At 43.3% G+C, this 20,813-nt stretch overlaps 2 protein-coding genes across 4 annotated transcripts in view; one reads left to right on the top strand and one right to left on the bottom strand.

Annotated features, from left to right (window-relative positions):
• CAPN7 (calpain 7) overlaps positions 1-10,112 on the top strand; it is a 37,773-nt gene extending 27,661 nt beyond the window's left edge. Inside the window, exons 14-21 of one of the 2 annotated variants that reach the window (XM_067737424.1) lie at positions 5-104; positions 389-524; positions 1,119-1,194; positions 4,718-4,863; positions 5,642-5,704; positions 6,288-6,418; positions 8,716-8,808; positions 8,902-10,112. In XM_067737424.1, coding sequence (XP_067593525.1) covers positions 5-104; positions 389-524; positions 1,119-1,194; positions 4,718-4,863; positions 5,642-5,704; positions 6,288-6,418; positions 8,716-8,808; positions 8,902-9,046 — 890 coding nt within the window. In that variant the 3' untranslated portion in view covers positions 9,047-10,112. The remainder of the gene's footprint in view (positions 1-4; positions 105-388; positions 525-1,118; positions 1,195-4,717; positions 4,864-5,641; positions 5,705-6,287; positions 6,419-8,715; positions 8,809-8,901) is intronic. The other variant, XM_067737425.1, reaches the window with a different exon arrangement.
• An 838-nt stretch (positions 10,113-10,950) lies between these two features.
• Positions 10,951-20,813, bottom strand: part of SH3BP5 (SH3 domain binding protein 5) — an 80,098-nt gene continuing 70,235 nt past the window's right edge. For both annotated transcript variants that reach the window (XM_067737426.1, XM_067737427.1), the window contains 5 exons: positions 18,027-18,157; positions 15,533-15,575; positions 14,638-14,857; positions 12,805-13,065; positions 10,951-12,404 (listed from right to left, as the gene is read on the bottom strand). In XM_067737426.1, the coding sequence (XP_067593527.1) occupies positions 12,193-12,404; positions 12,805-13,065; positions 14,638-14,857; positions 15,533-15,575; positions 18,027-18,157 (867 nt within the window). In that variant the 3' untranslated portion in view covers positions 10,951-12,192. The remainder of the gene's footprint in view (positions 12,405-12,804; positions 13,066-14,637; positions 14,858-15,532; positions 15,576-18,026; positions 18,158-20,813) is intronic.

The raw sequence follows: 20,813 nt of genomic DNA, 5'->3' as shown, positions 1-20,813 counted from the left end.
TCAGGAATATTTTGGATCTCATGGGATGATCTCTGCCAGTATTATGATGTGATTTATTTGAGTTGGAATCCAGGTCTTTTTAAAGAATCAACATGTATTCACAGGTAACTTTTTTTGCACATTTCAGAATATGCTTTATAGTAGTCTCCCTTTTTTCATTTAAAATGAAATTATTTGGGAAGACTAGTAGTCTCTCTTTTTGTCATACCCACAGATGACTATCGTGTAATAGTTATTATCCTTGTATGCTTCTTGGTTATGCCAAAAATTTAAAAAACAAGAAAACCCAATAACCTAATTGTATTTGAAACACAAAACAAAAATAGTATTTCAGTTTAGCTCTATGAGAAATTTAATTACTACTTTCTTTGTTGATTTTGTCCTTTAGCACTTGGGATGCTAAGCAAGGACCTGTGAAAGATGCCTATAGCCTGGCCAACAATCCCCAGTACAAGTTGGAGGTGCAGTGTCCACAAGGGGGCGCTGCGGTTTGGGTTTTGCTTAGTAGACACATAACAGACAAGGTACTGATACCCTTCTTATATCCCATACAGAAATTCTTTTAAATATAATTAGACCATTGTGAGCAAGATATGTAACTTGATCACCAGCCTGTTTCATTTATATAGGTGGCTTGAAAATAGTGTTTACTTAGATAAATGAATATTTTCCTTAAAGGAAATTGGTCATTTATAATTACACACTTAAAATCTCGTTCAAAAATCATCTATGAAGAAAAATATGAGGGAGTTTATTCTTTCTAGAGAGGGTTTTAGTGTTGATTCTATATGCTTAGATCTTAACAATATTAACATAAAAATATGCTAAAGAGGGTTTGGAAATGTTGATTCATTGGGCCTGATTTTATAAAGGGTAACCATGATTTTAATGGCTTTAAAGTGGTTTTTTTAGTATCTTGCTTCGTACAATATGGTCATCTATTGAAATGACAATTTAATTCAGAAAAATGACATTTTTTAATAACACTAAATAGAAATGCTCTTAAACTTAGAAATAATCTCCTTCCCCTCCCCTCCCCACCTCCATACACGAACACACACACACAGGAGCATTTTGAGCCCATTTTCCTAACCATATCGGATTCTCTGTGCTTTTAGGATGATTTCGCAAATAATCGAGAATTTATCACAATGGTTGTATACAAGACTGATGGGAAAAAAGTTTATTACCCAGGTATGTTTAGTAAACAGACATTCAAACAAACATTAAAATTCTATTTGTGTGATTAATTTGAAAATGAAAAATTTTATGTAGATGATATGCAGAAATTAATAATTATGCTGATAGACTAATAGAAACTACTCAAACAGATGGGTAGGTATTTATGCTACTTGTGTGTTTTGTTTTGATTTATTTTTAATTTAGAGACCTCAGGAATTTGGGATTTCTACACTCTTGCACATTGCTGTCAGAGCTTTATTTCTGAAATTTAAATCCTATCTTTTTTCCCTGATCAAAAATTCTGTGGTTTTCCGTGGACTCTTGGATAAAATCCAAGCTCTTCAGCTTGATGTCTAAGGCTTTTTATATTCCGCCTTCACCTCGCTGTCCCCCTTTATCTCATGCCCCAGCATTTCACAGTGGGTCTGGCTTCTCCTGAACACACCATGCCCTTGTTGCCCCTGTTTTCACACAGTTTCTTCTGCCGAGAGTCTCTTCTACCTGCCCTCTGCCCACATATTTCTTTTACCCTATTCTGTGTAATGAATGTGGTTAAGATCCAGTTTATGTGATTTTCTCTGTGATAACCCTCCTACCAGGCAAAGTAAATCTTTCCCTAAGGCATTAACATACTGGGTTGAGACCATTTTGCTTTCACATTAAAAAAAATTTTTTTAGCACTTCATGATAGGAGCTGTTTATGTTCTAGTTTGGGAGACAAACAATAAGGAAAAAAAAGACCTGATAGTGACACATACTTGTAAAGAAATGCATAGGGTCCCATTGGTTACTTTGGTTGGGTGGCCATGGAAAGCCTCTTTAAGAAGGGATAAGAGGAACTCCAAATCACGAACAGGAGTCATGCAAAGAAGTAGAGGAAAAAGCATTAGAAGTAGAGGTAAAAGCATTATAAGCAGAGGGAAGAGCAAGTGCAAGGACCCTAAAATGAGGGAAAGATAGGTGTTTTCTGGTAACAGAAGAAAGGCCAGGAGGCCTGGGCAGTGTGGTATCACAGAAACGGTCAGAGGTATGCAGGCTTAGATCACAGGAGGTCTTTCAGCCCAGGAAAGGGTTTGGATTTTTCTCTAAGTGCAATGGGAAATCTTTGGAGGGTCTTAATCAGGAAAATGGCATTATCTGATTTTTTTTTTTAAGAAAATTCTCTGTAGAATATATTGGAGGGGACAAAAACTGGAAGCAGAGAACCCAATTAGGTGATTTTATTTATGTGAGAAGTGACGGTGGTTTGAACTGAGGGTGCTAAAGGGGAGATGGAGAGTGGACAGATTTGGGCTTGGTTAGGGTTGTCAGGACTTGGGTTAATGTGTGGTCAAAGAGGAGTCAAGGATGATTCCTGTGTTTTGGGCTTGAGCCATAGAAAGGTGTAACATTGACTGAGATGTAAATGTTGGTGGGAGCAGGGGAGGGAGCAGAATTGTTGTGGAGTAAAATCAAAAGTTAATTTTTGGTTTTGTTAAATTTGAGATCCCTGTTAGCTCTCCAAGTGAAGGTGCCAAGTAGGCAGTTGGGGTTTTGAGCAGAATTCTGGGACAAGGGTAGGGCCGCAGGTACAGACGGAGGAGTCGGGATAAGGAAAGCATTTGAAGGTAGGACTGTATATAAATCACCTACGGAGAGAGTTGTAGGTTCAGAGACAAACACCCAGCACCTGGTCCTTGGACTCTGGCATCTTACGGCTGAGCAGAGGGCAAGTTACCACAGAAGAGTTTGAACAGAGTACCTGACGAGACAGAGTAAGGTATCATATAACCCAAGGGAAGAAAATACTCCATACAGGAAAGAGTGGACATCTCCACCCATTGCTATTTCTGAGGTCCAGTGAGATTAGGCTAGAGAAGAGACTGTTGGACCTAGTGCCCTGGCAGCATCTTTGACCTTGACAAGAACAGAGTTGGCAAGAGGTGGGCTGGAAGCCCAGGTGGAGTGGATTGAGGAGGGCCTGAGGTAAGGAAGCAATCACTGACCGTTCTTTCAAGAAGGCTGTGCGGAGAAATGGGCACTGATGGGAGAGATGGGATCAAAAGTGGTTTTGTCCAGTTTCGTTTTGCTTGATCATAGGAAAACATGGCCTTCTTCCCCATTATGCTGCATTGAGGGTATCCCAAGGTTTTCTGGCATGTGCATGGCACACGGTAGGTCCAATGATAAATGTCAAGTTGAACTAGCTAAATTTTCCATTTTTCACGTTGGTCATTATATAACCAAAAAAGCACAAATTTTGTGAGTATATTCCGAGCATTAACATGTTACATGGCTTTTGAATTTCAAACACCTTGTTACCCTTTGTACTTGGATTTTTTAAAAAACAATGCTTCCTCTCTTATACATAGTGACTTTGCCATTTCAGGATACTTTCTGGTTTCTAGTTTTATTTTCATCACAATACTCTGAGGTAAATCAGACTGTTCTCCATCTGACAGGAGAGTAAACTGAGACGTAGGTCACACCTTTCAGGACCACAGACGTGCCCATTCTTTTCCCCTTCACACTAGATCGCACCACCTCTAAGCTTGAGAGACTTATTACCTGTTTGAGATACTAAAATTTTTTCTACAGATTGCTTTATAAATATTCATTGTGCCTAAATAACCTCAGTGATATAGTATTGATCTTAAATCACTTAATTGACATGCATGAAATGATTTTATTGTATCAGCCTTAATTCATGAGCCTGTGAAAGGATATGACAGGCAGCATTGTGTGTGATAGCAAAATATTGGAAATAATCCAAATCTCCACATTGTCTGAATAACGAGATGGGGGAGTATAGATAAAATATGTCCTATTCATATGATGGCATACAATACTGTACACATTGATTTAAAAGGAATAAACTATCTGTGTAGATCAACATGGATCTCAAAAACTTCAGTGAAAAATGAAAGATAAGACATATACTGTCTGTTTTTTTAGATACATGCTCGTGTGTGTGTGTGTGTGTGAGAGAGAGAGAGAGAGAGTCTGAAAGGATGCCCATCAAATCCATCAGAGTGGAATGGAATATTAAGGGTGGTGGTTAAAAGGAACTTTGCTAGTATGACAAAAAATATGTTAATTTAATTCTGAGTGGTGGGAAATAGATATATGTTTATATATATAAACATATATATGTTTACTTTTATATATGTGTTTATGTATATATATAAACATATATATATGTTTACTTCTTTGTATCTTTTTTAAAAATTTCCTTAACAGAAAAAAAGTTAATCTTGATTTTAAAATCCTCTACCAGGAGAGAAAAACAAAACATAGGGCAAATAGCAGGGATTATCATAACCTCATTGGATGTATTCCAAAAGATCTCTTTTTACTTATTAGAAACTATTTCATTTTAAAGTTTTAAATTGCTTAATTGTAAAGTTTTAAATTGAAATTTAATTCTTTAGTACATTATATTTTAAAGATGAATTAATTAAGGGGATGTCCATCCATTTAATTATTTTTCCTACATCAACCATAAAACTTAAAAACTAAAGTCCTGTCTTCTGTAAACCTACTTGTTTATTTGCAGCTGACCCACCTCCGTACATTGATGGGATTCGAATTAACAGCCCTCATTATTTAACTAAGATAAAGCTAACCACACCTGGGACCCATACCTTTACATTAGTGGTTTCTCAGTATGAAAAACAGAACACAATCCATTACACAGTCCGGGTAAGTAAACCAACATGACAGAACAATAATAGAAAGTACATAACGTCTCTGCTTTGTAAGTGGGATTATCTACAAAAAAGGTTATTTATAAAGATTAATCTATATATTGTTGAGTGTGTGTTTATCTGTATAACAATTCAGTATTAAATTATGATGATGCTTCATGCAGAAAATAATGCTTTTGAATGGTAAAATTTTTATTTTGAATAACATTTTGACTGAACATTTTAGTTTTTAGAGTAGTAGTTTAGTCCTGAGGTAATTTGGTATGTTGGACTAATAAATTCACAGAGCAATAAAAGCTCCTTTAGTCTATATAATACTTTTATTGAATTAAAAAAGAAGACCTTGAACTTAGTGAAAGGAAATCGATTGCCTATAAACATGTCTCTCAGATAGCTGGGAAGGTCATCGTAATTTTGTTCTGCATAGATTTGTTTGTCGTAGATCAGTCAAGAAGCTCAATTTGAATAGATTTTTAGTGATGAAAGGGACTTTGGGAGCTGCTTTCACCCCTTCATTCTTCACATGTAGAAGCCAAGGCCTAGGGAGATTGTGGTATGTCCTGAGTCATACAGTTAGCAGCAGACAGAGCCTTAGCCGCCCAACCCGCAGTTGTTTATTCCTGCCCTGATGCCAGGCTGCCTACAGAATCAGGACTATTATATATGCCAACTAATTTCTTAGTCTTCCAAAACATTCTTTCATCACTTTAGTGTTTTTATAAGCATAAATTTTATCACTATAATAATTTTCTTTTTTTTTTTTTTAACTCTAGGTATACTCAGCATGCAGCTTTACTTTTTCAAAGATTCCTTCACCATATACCATATCAAAGCAGGTAAGAGAATTTTTTCTCTGGGTCATAATCTCATCGAAATCTTAGAATTCCCTTTCCTTTTTCTCCTTTTCTCATTTTTTTTTTCATGTTTAACAATTTCTTACAAAGTAAAAACATTCTGGGACTTGACAGGACTACAAGGGAAATGTAAGTAGTCTCCAGTCTGGGTTGGAATACAAGCTCTTCAGTGAGCACCGTTAAGTGATTCTGTGGGAAAAAAATTCAGAGAAGGAAGACTAATGCAAACCTTGGTCAGTAGGGAAGGCCGTAAGCAGAATTTGAGATCGACTCTGCAGGGCGGGCTGGACGTGTGGAAGAGGATTTTAGGGAGAATTCTTGGCAGGGCAGACTTGAAGGCTGAGAGTTGGAGACAGGGCTGAGAGTAGCAAAGTAGCCGGGCTGCCTTGGAGAGGGATGCTGGCTGCTGGTGGCAATAAAGCCTGGAGAGAGAGGATGCTGCCACGGTGGAGAGTTGCTTTTTTTCTTCTTTTTTCTTTTTTTTTTAAGGCACAAAGGAATTTTGTCTTTTAAATAGAATTATAGAATGTGAAGTTTTGTTAATACAAAAGCTTTGTTTTATTAGATTAATGGAAAGTGGAGTGGTCAGAGTGCCGGAGGATGTGGAAATTTCCAAGAGACTCACAAAAATAACCCCATTTACCAATTCCATATAGAGAAGACTGGGCCACTACTGATCGAGCTAAGAGGACCAAGGTTTGTGATAAATAACTTTCTTAAATTAACAATGTTATATTAAAAATGAGTTTAGTGGAACCGAATAGGGTTTTGAAATATATATATGTGTGGACACTTAATTTATGATTAAAGAGGAGTGAGGAAAGGGCACCATTCAATAATGGTGCTGGAATAATTAATATCCACTTACCAAAAAGGTGATTAGACCCCTGTCTCACACCCAATCTAAAAATCAATTCCAGGTGGATTACTAATACAGGAGATGAGAACCTCAGGATAAGGAAAGACTTAAGACACAAAGAACACATAAAAAGATTTGTAAATATCCTACATTAGTAAGAAAAATCTGCAGTTTTTTTGTGTGTTTTTTTTTTGGCTACGTCAGGTCTTAGTTGAGGCACACGGGATCTTTGTTGAGGCATGTGGGATCTTTCGTTGCGGCGCATGGGCTTCTCTGTAGTTGCGGCGTGCAGGTTTTCTCTTCTCTAGTTGTGGCGCGCAGGCTCCAGGGCTCATGGGCTCTGTGGTTTGCGGCACACAGGCTCTCTAGTTGAGGCACACGTGCTCAGTAGTTGTGGCATGTGGCCTTAGTTGCCCGGCGGCATGTGGGATCTTAGTTCCCTGACCAGGGATCAAACCCATGTCCCCTGCATTGTTAGGCGGATTCTTTACCATTGGACCACCAGGGAAGTCCCAAGTCTGCAGTTTTTAAAAAATAAAAACAAACAAAAACTTGAATAGGCATGTCATAAGAGAAATAATCCAAATGGCCAATAAATTGTGTAAGCCCAAAATTAGAAAAGCCAGTGTTCATCAGTGGCATTTAAGATTATAAAACAGTTACACAGTAATAGAGTCCGCCATGACAATGAAAATAAATTACAGCTCCCCACAGCATGGGTAAGTCTTGGGAGCAAGGATGAGCGACAGAAGCCACATAACAGGATATGTGACTGTTTACCTGTTCTTGACTTCCACTTGTATGAAGTCAAGAACAGGTAAAACTAAACTATTGTTGAAGGATGCACACTTACGTAGTCAGACTATAGACAAAGCAGGAAAGTGATGACCAGGCAAGTTAGCTCTGGGGGACAGAGGCGGTGATCAAAAGGGAGCACACAGGGACTTCTGCAGTGCTGAGAGGGTTTTGTTGACTGAGGTGGGGGTAACCCAGGTGTCTGTTCACTTTATGAATTATTTGTTAAGCTGATATTTATTTTATGTGCACTGCGTTATATTTCACAATTTTAAAAGGTTTAAAAAATACAGAGAATACAAATAAAAATAGTACTAGCTTCTAAATAAAACTAGGCTTAACTTTGCCTTCCTGTAATTATAGACTATTTCAAAAGAAACTTACAATCCTTTAGATAAGACTAAGCTATTTTTCCACGTCATTTTAAAAGCCTTTACCAGTTTGATAAGTGAAATAAGGTACCTAATTGCCCTTTTGTATTTCATTACCATGTAGCTTGAATATGGAAAAATGTTTATTGACGATGTGTATTTTTTCCTTTATTCATATATTTATTCATGTCTTTTGACCATTTTTCTGTTGGACTTGTCACGTTTTTCTTAATTGTAAGCGTGAATAAGGGTATGTATGTAAAGGTATTAACTCCTTCACATATTTGCAGGTATTTTTCCCAGATTAATTTTTTTTCTCACATAGAAAAAAATGTTTCTTTATAATCAGATCTGTTTCTTTTGGTTTATTTTGCTGTGGGCAGGAACTCTCACCCTAATATCAAATAAATTTTTACCGTATTTTCTTCTAGTTCTTTTATGGTTTTATTTTTTACATTATTTGTTTCAAGTCCATGTGGAATGCATTTTATATTTGGTGTGAAATACAGTTTAACAATTTTTTTTCTAAGCTCTTGTCACCTTATCACCACCTACATAAGTAATCCTTTCCCTACTGATTTGGAATGCCATGTGTACCATACACTAATTATTTCTGTAAATTTAGATCTTATTTCAGGGTCCTCTCCTGTACTTTTTCTGCCTAATACACTGTTTTATCATTTAAATTTAACATTATTCTCTGAGAGCCTGTGGTAAAAATAGTCTCTTCTAAAGTAAGTTTAATAAAATGTTAATCTTTATGGCATCAATTTCAAAACATAAATGGTGTTTTCTGTAATTAAGAGTAAAAATAGTATGCATGTGTCTCAGAGTGCTGTTTCCTCCTACTGAAGCTTTAGAAGCATGTACTTGATTTAATAGTCCATCTGCACTTTAGGTATAGTTATTTTGGGTATGTGTTTGAGACGACTTAATAACAGCAATAATTTGTTCTTTTTTACTGCTAGGCAATATAGTGTTGGATTTGAAGTTGTAACAGTTTCTGTGGTGGGAGACCCTGGTCCCCATGGCTTTCAGAGGAAATCTAGTGGTGACTACAGGTAATGTTGGCATTTTGATTGCTATCTAATTTACACTTTACTTTCTGTGGCGTCATCACCTGAAAACCTTGTTCTCATTTTCCCTGAATATAGGTGTGGGTTTTGCTACCTGGAACTAGAAAATACACCTGCTGGGATCTACAATATCATTCCCAGTACTTTTTTGCCTAAACAAGAAGGACCGTTTTTCTTGGACTTTAATAGTATTATCCCCATCAAGACAACACAACTGCAGTGACAGAGAAACCTCAGCAATAGCTGGATCTTGTACTCAGCAAACGTCATCTCTTCAAGTGAGGACACAGATCTCCAGGACACTGAACACAGTCATCAGAACAGAATTAAGTCTCTAAAAGCGTTCCTGTGGAATCTGGTGCTGAAGTCAGGGTGTGTGGTGAGAACTGTATGTAGTCAGAATTACCCTATGTCACTTAGAAGCACCATTCACATGGTTTTGTGTATATATGGAGTGGGCTTGCATTTAGGGGCCACATTGTACAAAAAAGTGCAGCTGCTTAAAGATTAGGCTCGGTCAAGCACTGAGATAGATGCCCTTGCCAAGAGGGAACCGAGACCAGACGAGGAAAATGAGGGGTGTAGACTCACTCACTGAGTGGAACAGGCTGGGATAATATTCTGAAGTATTTATGTTATGTTGTCTTCTTGGCCGAGCATGTTGTTAAGGTAGACCTGCTTGTGTCGTGAGTCTGCTGTACATCCTGGGCACCTAATTATCAAATGAATCATATTACCATGAGATTTTAATTCTGCATTATTTATGGCTTTAAATGCTTACTGTTGCCCATAGTTTATGAAAGGATAAAGTTTTAATACTAATTAACTTAGCATGAAGATGCTCATGCTTAAGAATGAAGGTTGTTGAAGTTAGATACCTGTCTCCCATTGACTCATGTAAAGAGAACTGAGGTATATTCATCAGTGTAGTTTTTATCAGGTTGATGAAAGTAGTAGTCTGAGACATTGAAGACATTACAATTTAGTTTGTCTAGTCTTTTTTAAATTGCTCTGTAGTTCAGTGTTCTTATGGTAACATCACTCTAAAGAAAATACAGTTGAGGATTTAATATATGGTAATTGGGTTGCATTTGAAAAAATTGCCAGGATACTGTTATGTATAAATTCCCAGTTGTTTACATAAAAATTCATCCGAGTAGAATGATGCTCAAGACTTTAAAGATCTAAAAATTAACACAGTGGGATTTTTCATCATCTCTCTCTAATTATTAAAACTTCTTTTGTATTTCTGTTATCTTTAATTGAAATAAAATGTTTGTTTATACTTATGGAAACTGCATAGTTTAACCTAGAGAAATTATTAGAGGACTTCATGTGGTATGTTCCATCTAAAACAGAACTCATTAGTTGCACGAAAATTGACACTTTTACAAAAAAAGTCTGTTCTTTTACATTCAGGATAGTGGTAGATTGTACTAGTGATTGATTGATAGATTTCACTTTGATAAATAGTGCTTTCACTTTTAGCATATTTTAGGTGGATTACTTTTCTATTACTTTTTAAAGAAAAATCTAAAGCATAAGAGGTATATTTATTATAAACATGATTTGAACCTTTTGTGTTAAAGATCTTATACGGGATGCAAACTAAGATCTAATCCCTGCCCTCAAAATCCAATGGAGGAGACCTATGTAAACAATTTACTATATTGTAATGTTGAATTCTGTAACAGAGCTCTAAATAGAACTCACGATGTACAAGTAAAGATTAATTTTGGTTGGACCAATATAGAAAGAGAATAGAAACAACTGGGGAGCGTTTCGAACTTCAGTGCTCAAGTATACCTGAGTCACTAATCAACCTGTGGGGCTGAGACCTAGGAGATGCCCAGGTGCCACAGACAGGAGAACCAGGCCTCCAGCATAAGCACCTCATCTTTATTTATTTTCCTGCCACTGCGTCTCCATACTGCTCGGCTTTAGTAGCAGCAGAAGTGGAATTCTGATTCAAACCTGGTAATCAGGGCTTAAATTGTTAAGATCCAGAACCTTAACTGAAGATAAGAACAGATGACCACTGCATTCCATGCTCTTCCTTATGGCAAGAGGATTGTCTGGAAGATTTAGGCAACATCAGGATTTCTTATTTGAAGTCACAGAAAGACATTTTCTTAAGCCATTTTTATTACACTCAAGGTATTAAGACAAGTACAAAATAACCTTGTAATTAAGATACTGTATCAGTCATTAAAAAAGGAGAAAACAGGACAGTATGAAGGGATTTACACAAATGACAAATATATAAGCTTGACAGACTTAATGGGCAACTTGAATGGGGTTGCTTTTCTTTCTTTTAGAAACGCTAAGTTTTCTTAACAAAAAGGGACAAATAAAATACAATGCCTTAAATATGTGTAACCATGAAAACAAGAAAAGCAGTAATAGAACACTTACACTTAGCATAACAGACACCATTGCTTCTGTTTAACAGCCTTTGCCAACATGTGCCTCCTCCCTTTCCTAGCTGTAAGGAACAATTTCCTCTAAGAAATACTAGTGCAGCATAACCCTTAAATAATTTTTTATTTTTAAAGTTACAGCCTACAGAGAAATTAACACCTTGTCAATCTAGAACAACACTGGCAACCATTCCCCATGCACTTCTCTTAGAATAAGTCCCCTGGGCCGGTAGGATGAGGTTTACGCTGTAGAACCTTTTCTTCCACAGCCATGAACCCCCTTCTGTGACAGGCCCCTGCTGCCCTCGTCCCGCCCCCCATCCCCACACCAGCATTCACCTTTCCCACCCCCAAAAGTGCAGCTCTTGGTGACCTTTTACAGAAGATGATTTTAATGGGTGTCCCAGCAAATTCACTTTTTTAAAAGCCCCCTCTGAAAACCAGAGATGATGAAAATGAATTGTGTCCTTGGATTTTTTTTTTTTAAGCCTTCATTGGGTCAAAAAGGTGTCCTTCTGAATATTTGAGTTTTGTCTTGTGTACCTGTTTTCCTTTAGATCCCCTGGGATACAAAGGAGAGAACAAGGCCATTTCCCCAATCGAGCCAGCCGTCGAGCCCGCTGGGGCTCAGCTCCCCGGCCCCTTTACTGGCTCGGGGATTTTTCCCCGGGAACTGGTTACTGCTTCCACAGCACTGACGGGACATTCCACAAAGGCCGTGGGCCTGGTCACAGCCCACCTGCAACGACTCTGTGCTGAAAAACACCAGCCTGAGAGCTCTTACCCAGAAGAAACATCTTCAGCTCTCAAGTTCACTGAAACGTCATTAGTGCAGTTTAGAGGCAATGCTTGGGATTTGGCATATATTAAATGATTATTGGCACAATTGTTCTCCATACAGTTTCATGTCTAAATATTGATATGCGCTTGGGCCAGAGCCGCGGCTCGATCAGCCGATCTGCACCACGTTTATGTCCTCGATGACCCTGTCCCTGCCCTTCGAGCCCTGCAGGGACAGCTGCCGCATCCTGTCCTCCAAGGCCTGGCCCTCGGGGGACGTGCTGCTCGGGCTCTCGCCACTGTCACCGCTGCTGCTGCCGAGACCCCGATGGTTGCTGGCTCTGTCACTTGCTTTATTCTCTGCCCCTTCCGCCCTGTCTCCTGTAGAAACGTAAAGATCACGGGGTGAGTACCGACAATTCCAAGGGCCCCCTGGGCCCCAGCCCGTCAGCCAGCTCAACCTCCAGACTCCCAGTGTGGCCCCACTGTGCGCATCACACAAGCGCTTCCATCACAGGACTGCCTACGCTTTCGTTGTGCGGGAAACCGTATATGTCCCTCATCTTTGCAGATGAAATCTGTCACACTCATGTAACAGCTGGGAAACAGAAACCTCTCTAGCAGGTGCTTGTCAAGAGGACTGTTGTGATGGCAGATACAGAAGGAAGCAGGTTGGGAGTGGAGCTGGGCACCATCTCAGGCCGCCACACCACAGCACGTGCACCGAGGCCCTGAGCGCGGCCTCCGGGGCAGGCTCCCCCGAGCAGGGGGCTCAACTCACCTCGCTCCACCTCGCACTCAGGGGAGGAGGCCCCGCTGCACTCACTGCGGGGGCCCAGCACCGGGAACATCATCCCGAATTCCGACAGGGACATGGGGCTGGGCAGGTCCAGGCTGCCGGGCCTCACGGCTGCGGGGAACTGCTCAGGCATCTCCGACGGGCTCGTGGGACCCGAGCTGAAGCTGGACACGGACTGGGTTTCCGAATCATCTTCAGACACAAAGGTGCTGCAGTTGTCATCTTCGAAGGCCTCGGAGGCCACTAGGAGGAGAGAGAATAGCCATCACCCAGGCCTGACAGACAGCCACCCAGTTCCTTACACGTCTCCAGATGCATCCACTGCAGGCAGGAGCTAGACAGGGCTTGGCAGCTGCAGGGTCCAACCACCTGATCCCAGGATCCCTTCACCTTGCAGGGAAGCCGCTGGACCCCGTGGATACTCAGTGTCCTTACCAACACTTTCCAGCCCTGCCCTAGAAGTCAGCGTCACCAGACACTGCCTGAAGGTGGAAGGTGAATTCAGCCACAGATCGGGGGTTTTATCCACCCCAGTCCCCCAAACAGATCCCCCCGTGCACAGGAAGAGGGCTGGCCTGCGTAACGCACCCTGAACCAAGCCAGCCAGGCTTCAGGGCTGCCTCCTTCCACGGGATGGGCAGCAGAAGCTGCTGGACGAGACGGCCCTGCGTGGAGTGTCTGCTGGGACCATCTTCTGAGTAACCTGTGATCTCATAAAAGACGTGGCTCGGAGCCCAGCTAGATCACTACTGGCCACAGGAGAACACAGTTCCCTTACAGTGTTCTGTAGCTTGTGCCTCGTTTGTTTTGTGGACCATTATGACCAAGGCCCAGAGACACGTCATTCTCCCGGTTTGAAAGCCGCCTCAGCTTTGAACTATTTCCCCCTCAGCCCACACATGATCCCACGCCCCTTTCCTCCTCCCTCTGCTTTAAAAACAGCCTGTAGGATCCCTTAGATGATCATCCACGAGAAGTACTGTAATGCTGAGCACAGAAAATGGGCTCAGCTCTGAGTTCAAATCCCATCTCCACTACTTGCTGTGTAGCCTTGGTCAAGGTACTTAACCTCTCTGAGCTTCATGTTCCTCTCCACACAGGGTTTATGAGATGATGTATACTAAAGTACTCACATCACGGTTGCTCAAATTAGTTTTCCTTTTCTTTTACCTGGGGCCTGGCACTTGAATGTTTATTGGCTGAATTAAGGAACACCCAAGGGCGGAGTGTGGGGAAGGGCCAACGGCCATCATTCCACAGAAAAGGCAGAGAAGGATGTGTGCAGAGACAGTGCTGGGGGGTGGTTTCTGGACTGACATAGAGGGAGCCACCACAACCCTCTGTATCCATTTCCCAGGGGTGGTCCTTGGAAAACAGGTCCCCAAGGACAGACACATGTGCAGTGACCACTGGAGGCCGACGCTCCTTCATTTAATCCTGACGACCGCTCTCTGTAGTGGACGGCAGGGACCTTCATGTGCCCCCCGCTTTACAGGGGAAGAAACAGACAGGAAGTTACACCCTAGCCCATGTCATGTACTAGTCATAGTGGGAAGGTCAGGACTTGAATCAAATCTGATTCCCAAGTCCCTATTCCAGACGACTCTTCTTCCCTGCGGGACTTCTCAGAGCCTTCAATGCCCTAACACGTACTTGGAATGTCAGGAGTGAACGTGTAACATTTCCCAAACATATCTAACCACAGAATCCTGACTCTGAGGATGCTCAGTAGCATCTTGGTGAACACAGTGTCCCACCAATGGGGGAGGCCCCAGGAAGCAGGCCGCACTAGCTGCACATGTGCCCCTGACTCACCAGAAACAGCGTCAGGCTCGGGCTTGCGCCCCGACAGGTCCTCGGCAGCCGGGCTGCCCCCCTCGGCCCCGACACCGCACCCACGGGGCCCCATGGCGCTGGAGCGCCGCCGCTCGTGGATCTCGTCGGAAATCGTCTCCAGGTTCCTCAGGGCCGTCTTGTACTCGCCCTTCGCCAGGGCCAGCTTGGCCTGCAGTTCGTCCACCGTCTTCTTCAGCTGCTGCTCGGGAGAAAGGGAGGCTCTGTGAGTGAGGCCACCCCCGCCGGCCTGGCGATGCTCTTGAGTGACGGGTTCAAACATTTGCGCCCATCACTCTACCCTCAAGACACGACTGGGGCCCTGATCCCCTTCCACAGCTCTCCACGCAGCAGATATGAGAGCAGCCACCACCCCGCAACTCCCAGCCAGGTGACAACTTGAGCTCTATACCCAGGAGCAACCCCTGGGAATAAGCCCATCAGGGAAGCAGCAGTGGGAGTCAAGTTCCCACAGAAGTCCCACACTCCAGCCATCTGATTCGGGAGCTGTGGTCCTCACACTTGAGGTGCATCAGGACCCCCTGGAGGGTGTGTTAAAACCCAGATGGCTGGGCCCCGCCTGCAGAGCCTCTGTTCAGTCGGTCTGGGGTGGGACTGGGAATCTGCACTGCCAGCAAAGCTCCCGGGCCCTGCTGAGAACCACTAACCGAGTACAATATGGAAAGTGACTGAAGCAGGTTCAGAGGGCGGCAGAGAGCACTAAGGACGCAGCAAGACCACTCTGAAGGCTGAAGACTTGGTCAAGAATGTGTCCCCCTCACTGGCAGCCATGGGGCCATTTGAAAGCCCACTACAGAAAGGGGGGCTTTGAGGGCAGAAAACTCCGATCTGCTTCAAAGCCAAAGGCCACACGTACCTCAAGCTGCATGTAGTACTTCGCCTTGAGTTCAAAGTAAGGCCTGTAGAAGACAGGAAGGAAACCTATAAGAGCACGATAGCAGTGCCCCCAAACAACTCCACGGGGTGTCCAGGGGGCAGTGGCTGCAGCTGGCCAGGCCATCCTCCAGCATTTACTCAGCTCTGATGAGCCATGAGATAAGGGGGTGCTCCCAGCTCCTGGGCCTGACGGATATAGACACTCCCCCAGGGCCAAGCTGCCAGAAGGCCTATCTCAAGACACGGGAAACCCACACATAGGAACACGTATCCCAGGGCCCCAAACCCTGGCTCACTGTCCTCTCTGGGGGGGCTGTTCAAGGCCACATAGGGTGTGCCCAGCAGCTAAGGTGGCCCAGCCTCCTCTCCTAGGGATGCCTAGCAGATGAGGCTGAGAAGAAGCTGCCTCAACACACACCGGCTCTGCTGAGTTCATCCAGGGAAGGGAGAGGCACCACCGTCCCTCACTGAGGACAGCAGGGCCACCACAGGGACAGGGGCTCAGGTCGGCCTCTTGGATTCTGTGCCGGACTAGGGGGACCGGACAGTGTGCTGACCCAGCCAGGTCACGGGCAAGAGAGAGGACCAGAAAGGCCAACATTCTATACGGGTTGTGGGTTGTGGGTCAGCGGGAAGACGCCGGCTCTTTCAGGAACTCGGGTGTCTGAGCATGAGGAGTTGACAATACTTTATTCTTGAGCCCTTCACCCTCCATGAGCTCGGGGTCTGTCTCTGGCTGTGGGGTCTAGGCCATTCCAGGTCCTATCTCTTTGCTTGGAGGCCCAGCAACTGTGAGTGAAGCCGGGGTTAGTCCCCAAGATCACTGTCATATGACAACATATAGGAGTGGTAGTGAGAAAAGCGGAAGAAAACTTCCATTGAAACCAGTCTTCCCAACACTGTAAATCAACTATACTTGAATAAAAAATATATACATTAAAAAAAAATAATTCCTTTGGGCCCATCTGTGTGTGTCAGTAATAAGATGAACTGTGCTTTCAGTGCTGTTTTATGGCCTACCTTTATTACATATAAATATTATGAACATATTTATATACTAATGAAGACAGCATCTATGTCATTATTTTAACTGCTCTAAACTATTCCAGTGTTTGGAAGTGTCAAGACTTATTTAACCAAAGACTATATTGTTGGACAAATTAACTGTTCCTAGTGTTTGGTATTATTATAACAGGGAAGAGCAAAATCTGACTCCATGTTGGATCTGTTTCTTTGACTTTAACCTTTGCTTTTCATTGCTTTTGTTATTATAATCATACATAATGGCCTGCCTCAGGAAACCCTGCCCCTCTGCCTGAATATTAAAGTACCTTTGTTCAGCTCACAGGGAGACAATCTGACCCTGCCCACCTGAGAATGGCGGCAGAAAAGAAGAAATTAACACATCCCCTCCCTGATGCTGGCCAAGCCAGGCACAACTAATGGCCTTTTTATTTTACTTCCTCACTTCCTCCCCCTCTCTGTTCTATAAAAGAAACTGGCATCCAGACCCCGAAAAGATGGTTTTGGGGGACACCAGTCCTCCATCTTCCCAGTCTGCCGGCTTTCTGAATAAAGTCGTATTCCTTGCCTCAACACCTCATCTCCTGATTTATTGGCCTGTCGTGTGTTGAACAGAGTGAGCTTGGACTTGGTAACATTATAAGAAACTTTTGAAATAAATATCCTGTGAAAAGAAAGAAAGAAAGAGAGAGAGTGTGAGAGTGTGAGAGTGTGTGAGAGAGAGAGAGAGAGAGAGGGAGAGAAGGAGAGAGGGAGGGAGGGAGGGAGGGAGGGAGGGAGGGAGAGAAGAGAAAGAAAGAAAGGAAGGAAGGAAGGAAGGAAGGAAGGAAGGAAGGAAGGAAGGAAGGAAGGAAGGAAGGAAGGAAGGAAGGAAGGAAGGAAGGAAGGAAGGAAGGAAGGAAGGAAGGAAGGAAGGAAGGAAGGAAGGAAGGAAGGGAAAGAAAGAAAGAAAGAAAAGGAAAGAAAAGAAGAAAGAAAGAAAAAAGAAAAAGGAAGGAAGGAAGAAAGGGAAGAAAGGGAAGGAAGGGAGGGAGGGAGGAAGGAAAGGAGGAAGGAAGGAAAGGAGGAAGGGAGGAAGGGAGGAAGGAAGGAAGAAAGAAAAGAAAAGAAAAGAAACCAGTCTTGCTCCACTTCATCAGCTCTTGGTCTACAAGGATGTGTATTATGTACCTAGTTCACCCCATTGTGCTGACAGGGCCTCATCCACACCACCAGCCACAGAGCCAAGGGCACGCCCTGAGTTTCCCAAAGCCCAGCCCCAGCCCACGGGCCAGCTAATGGTTTGCTCTTGAAATTCCTCTTCCTGTGCTCCCAGGTCGGAGCAGCCCCACCCCTGAGGGGTTACAGGTAGCCTGGGCAGGGGGCTCTGGTGGGGCAGGCCACAGAAAAGGTTGAGAAGATGAGGAAGAGGAAACGAGCAGCAGTCCAGGGACCCGCTTGCCCAGGCTCACTTGGACTTGTTGATAGCTCGCTTGAGTTTCTTCTCCAGCTGCCGCATGCGGCCCATGGCCGCATTGTACCTGGCTGCCGTCTCCTTGTGCACCAGCTCGCTCCTTGTCTTGGTCTGCTCCGCCTCCATGACCTTCAAATGACAGCAGAGGTCAGCCCAGCCAAACCCAGAACGGTCCCTTGTTGGGGTATTACTTATGTCATTTAAAAAAACTAGGAATTTGGGATTCCCATATACACACTACTATATATAATGTAGATAAACAAGGACCTACTGTAGAGCACAGGGAACTAAACTCAATATCTTGTAATAACCTATAAGGGAAAAGAATATGAAAAGAATATATATGTATAAAACTGAATCACTGTGCTGTACACCTGAAACTATCACAACATTGTAAATCAACTATACTTCAATAAAATGTTTTTAAAATAAATGAAAAAAAAATATTTGAGGAAATTAGTGGGCAGACTAAGATTAAATGAACTTCCAAAGAGAACAGGATTATTTTTCCCTATTCATCTATTCTGGAAAAATCACGTCAGATCAGATGAAACAGATCGGCTGAGGCAATGAGCAGGAAAGAAGAGAGGGAAAAACAAAAAATCAGAGGGAAAAAAAAAAGAAACGTTCTCGGATTCAGTTGACGTCCACTTCTTCTGAGTAGCCACCATGGGTACCTCCTGTTTTCACCTGGGGTCAGGGACTGAGGGGCAGGCAGGCGGCACCAGCGGGAACTCAGACGTCAGGGACCTGGGAGCCCTACAGAGCCAGGTATGTGCGCGTCAGGACGGCAAGGCAATGGTGACCTCAGCTGTTCGGCCCCTTTCCAAATATCCTGAGTTAGCTGGTGGACAAGAATCCAGGATCCAGAGGGTCAAACTGAACAGATTCTGGGGTTTACAAAAATTTGTGACCAGGTGACCAGTCAGTGTTCTGGTGGGAGATTCTGGTTTTAAAAATGAGCTCAAGGGGGCTTCCCTGGTGGCGCAGTGGTTGAGAGTCCACCTGCCGATGCAGGGCACGTGGGTTTGTGCCCCGGTCCGGGAGGATCCCACATGCCACGGAGCAGCTGGGCCCGTGAGCCATGGCCGCTGAGCCTGCGCGTCCGGAGCCTGTGCTCCGCAACGGGAGAGGCCACAACAGTGAGAGGCCCACGTACAGCAAAAAAAAAAAAAAAAAAATGAGTTCAAGACCCAACAGTCAAGGGCCCTCCACAAAGGCACATTCCTAGAAACAGGGACAGTGTTGGTTCTCTCCCCCATCACCTAAAAAGCATCAGAACAAGGCCAGCTGGGAGGACAGATGATGCAGGAGATAAACAGCAGTTTAGGCCACATCAGCGGCTCACAACTTCCTTCTCATCTTTTACTTACAACTCACCCAAGTGTTATGGGATGAACTGGAAAGGCAGCAGTGAGGTGGGGAGAGAGGGCCATGCTTTATTTTACCCAAAGAGCAGCAGGGAGGAGACCCAGCAGGACAGTTGCAGGAGGACACCACCCAGGAGGAAGCCAGCGGTCCATCACCCCCTCCAGGCAACAGCCACAGTCAGCCCGGGGAAGTTTACTTATGCACTTATAATAAGGGGTTTTTTAAGTGTCAGGAAAAATTCTGAAAGACTTCGATATGAGCATAAAACGAGACTGGGTGTCCTGTCCTGTCTGGGTGTCCTGCCCCCTTCCAGGTTATCTCTGCCTTTCGTTGTCTTGGAGCTATTTTATGACCCTGTAAGTTGGGGAAAACTGATAGTAATATAAATGATTCTTACCCCTAGAAATGAAGATTGTGTCCAGTAGAGATGCATTTGATTATTGATTGCCCTGTAAATATTGACCAATTCTGTATCTTGTAAATTCATTTCAGCATTCCTAAACTTCTGTATGAGTGTGCTTTTTGAATTCTCCTTTGAAAGAGCTGTAACATCTTATTAGTTCCATCCTTAATGAGTTAAATAAAATCTTTGACAGGAGAACACTTTATACTTATCAGAGTTCACCCTTCACCTTCTTTAAAATGTATATCTTTTAACAATGTTTTTTTTGTTGTTTTCTGTTTTTTGTTTTTAACAATGGTTTTAATGCTTGAGATACTTTTAAAAACAGAATTAAAACAAAGTCAGAGAATGGAAATAGGGAAGTGAGACAAGCTGGCATGTGGTGACAGGCTTGCTAAAATGACCTCTCAGTCAAGACCAAGGGGCTCCGGAGAACCCTTCCCCTTGGCTTCTAACACCAAAGATGTCACAGTGACATGAAACGCACTCGAAACCTCCCCAGCTTGGTCACTTAGGGAAACGGTAGTAACTCTTCAGTCTTGTCTTAAATCTTAATCTTTAAGGATTCACTGGTGTAACCTTTATGAACACACAAAACCCAAGCATATCAGACAGATGAAGGCAACCTATTGTGATCTGTTCCACTGCAAGAGTCGTCAATGCAGGGTTCACCTTTAAGGACCAGTCTGAAAGCATTTTAAATAGACGATCTACAAAAGCTCTAATCTGAGGCTACAATACAGAGCATTCCCTGCAAGAAGCAGGGCTCTCACCGACTGCACACAGGCCCTTTGTCTTCCCTGGCCCTTCGTCTGCAAAAATCTTCCTAAAATTAAACACTCGGAAGGCTCCGAGCACTTGGCGACATTGCCAGCGCAGAGTGAGGCAGCAGCAAGGACGCCGTCCCGATTCACCCCCACCAGTCCATCTACCATCGCCCGTCCCAACCTCCACGTGCACATAACCCCCTGCTCTCGCAGGAGAGTCTCCACTCCGCTTCCCGCCTCTAGG

The sequence above is a fragment of the Pseudorca crassidens genome, chromosome 5 (genome assembly GCF_039906515.1).
Source record: "Pseudorca crassidens isolate mPseCra1 chromosome 5, mPseCra1.hap1, whole genome shotgun sequence".
In the NCBI taxonomy this organism is placed as follows: Eukaryota; Metazoa; Chordata; class Mammalia; order Artiodactyla; family Delphinidae; genus Pseudorca; species Pseudorca crassidens.
This window is presented reverse-complemented; position numbering and strand designations above follow the sequence as displayed.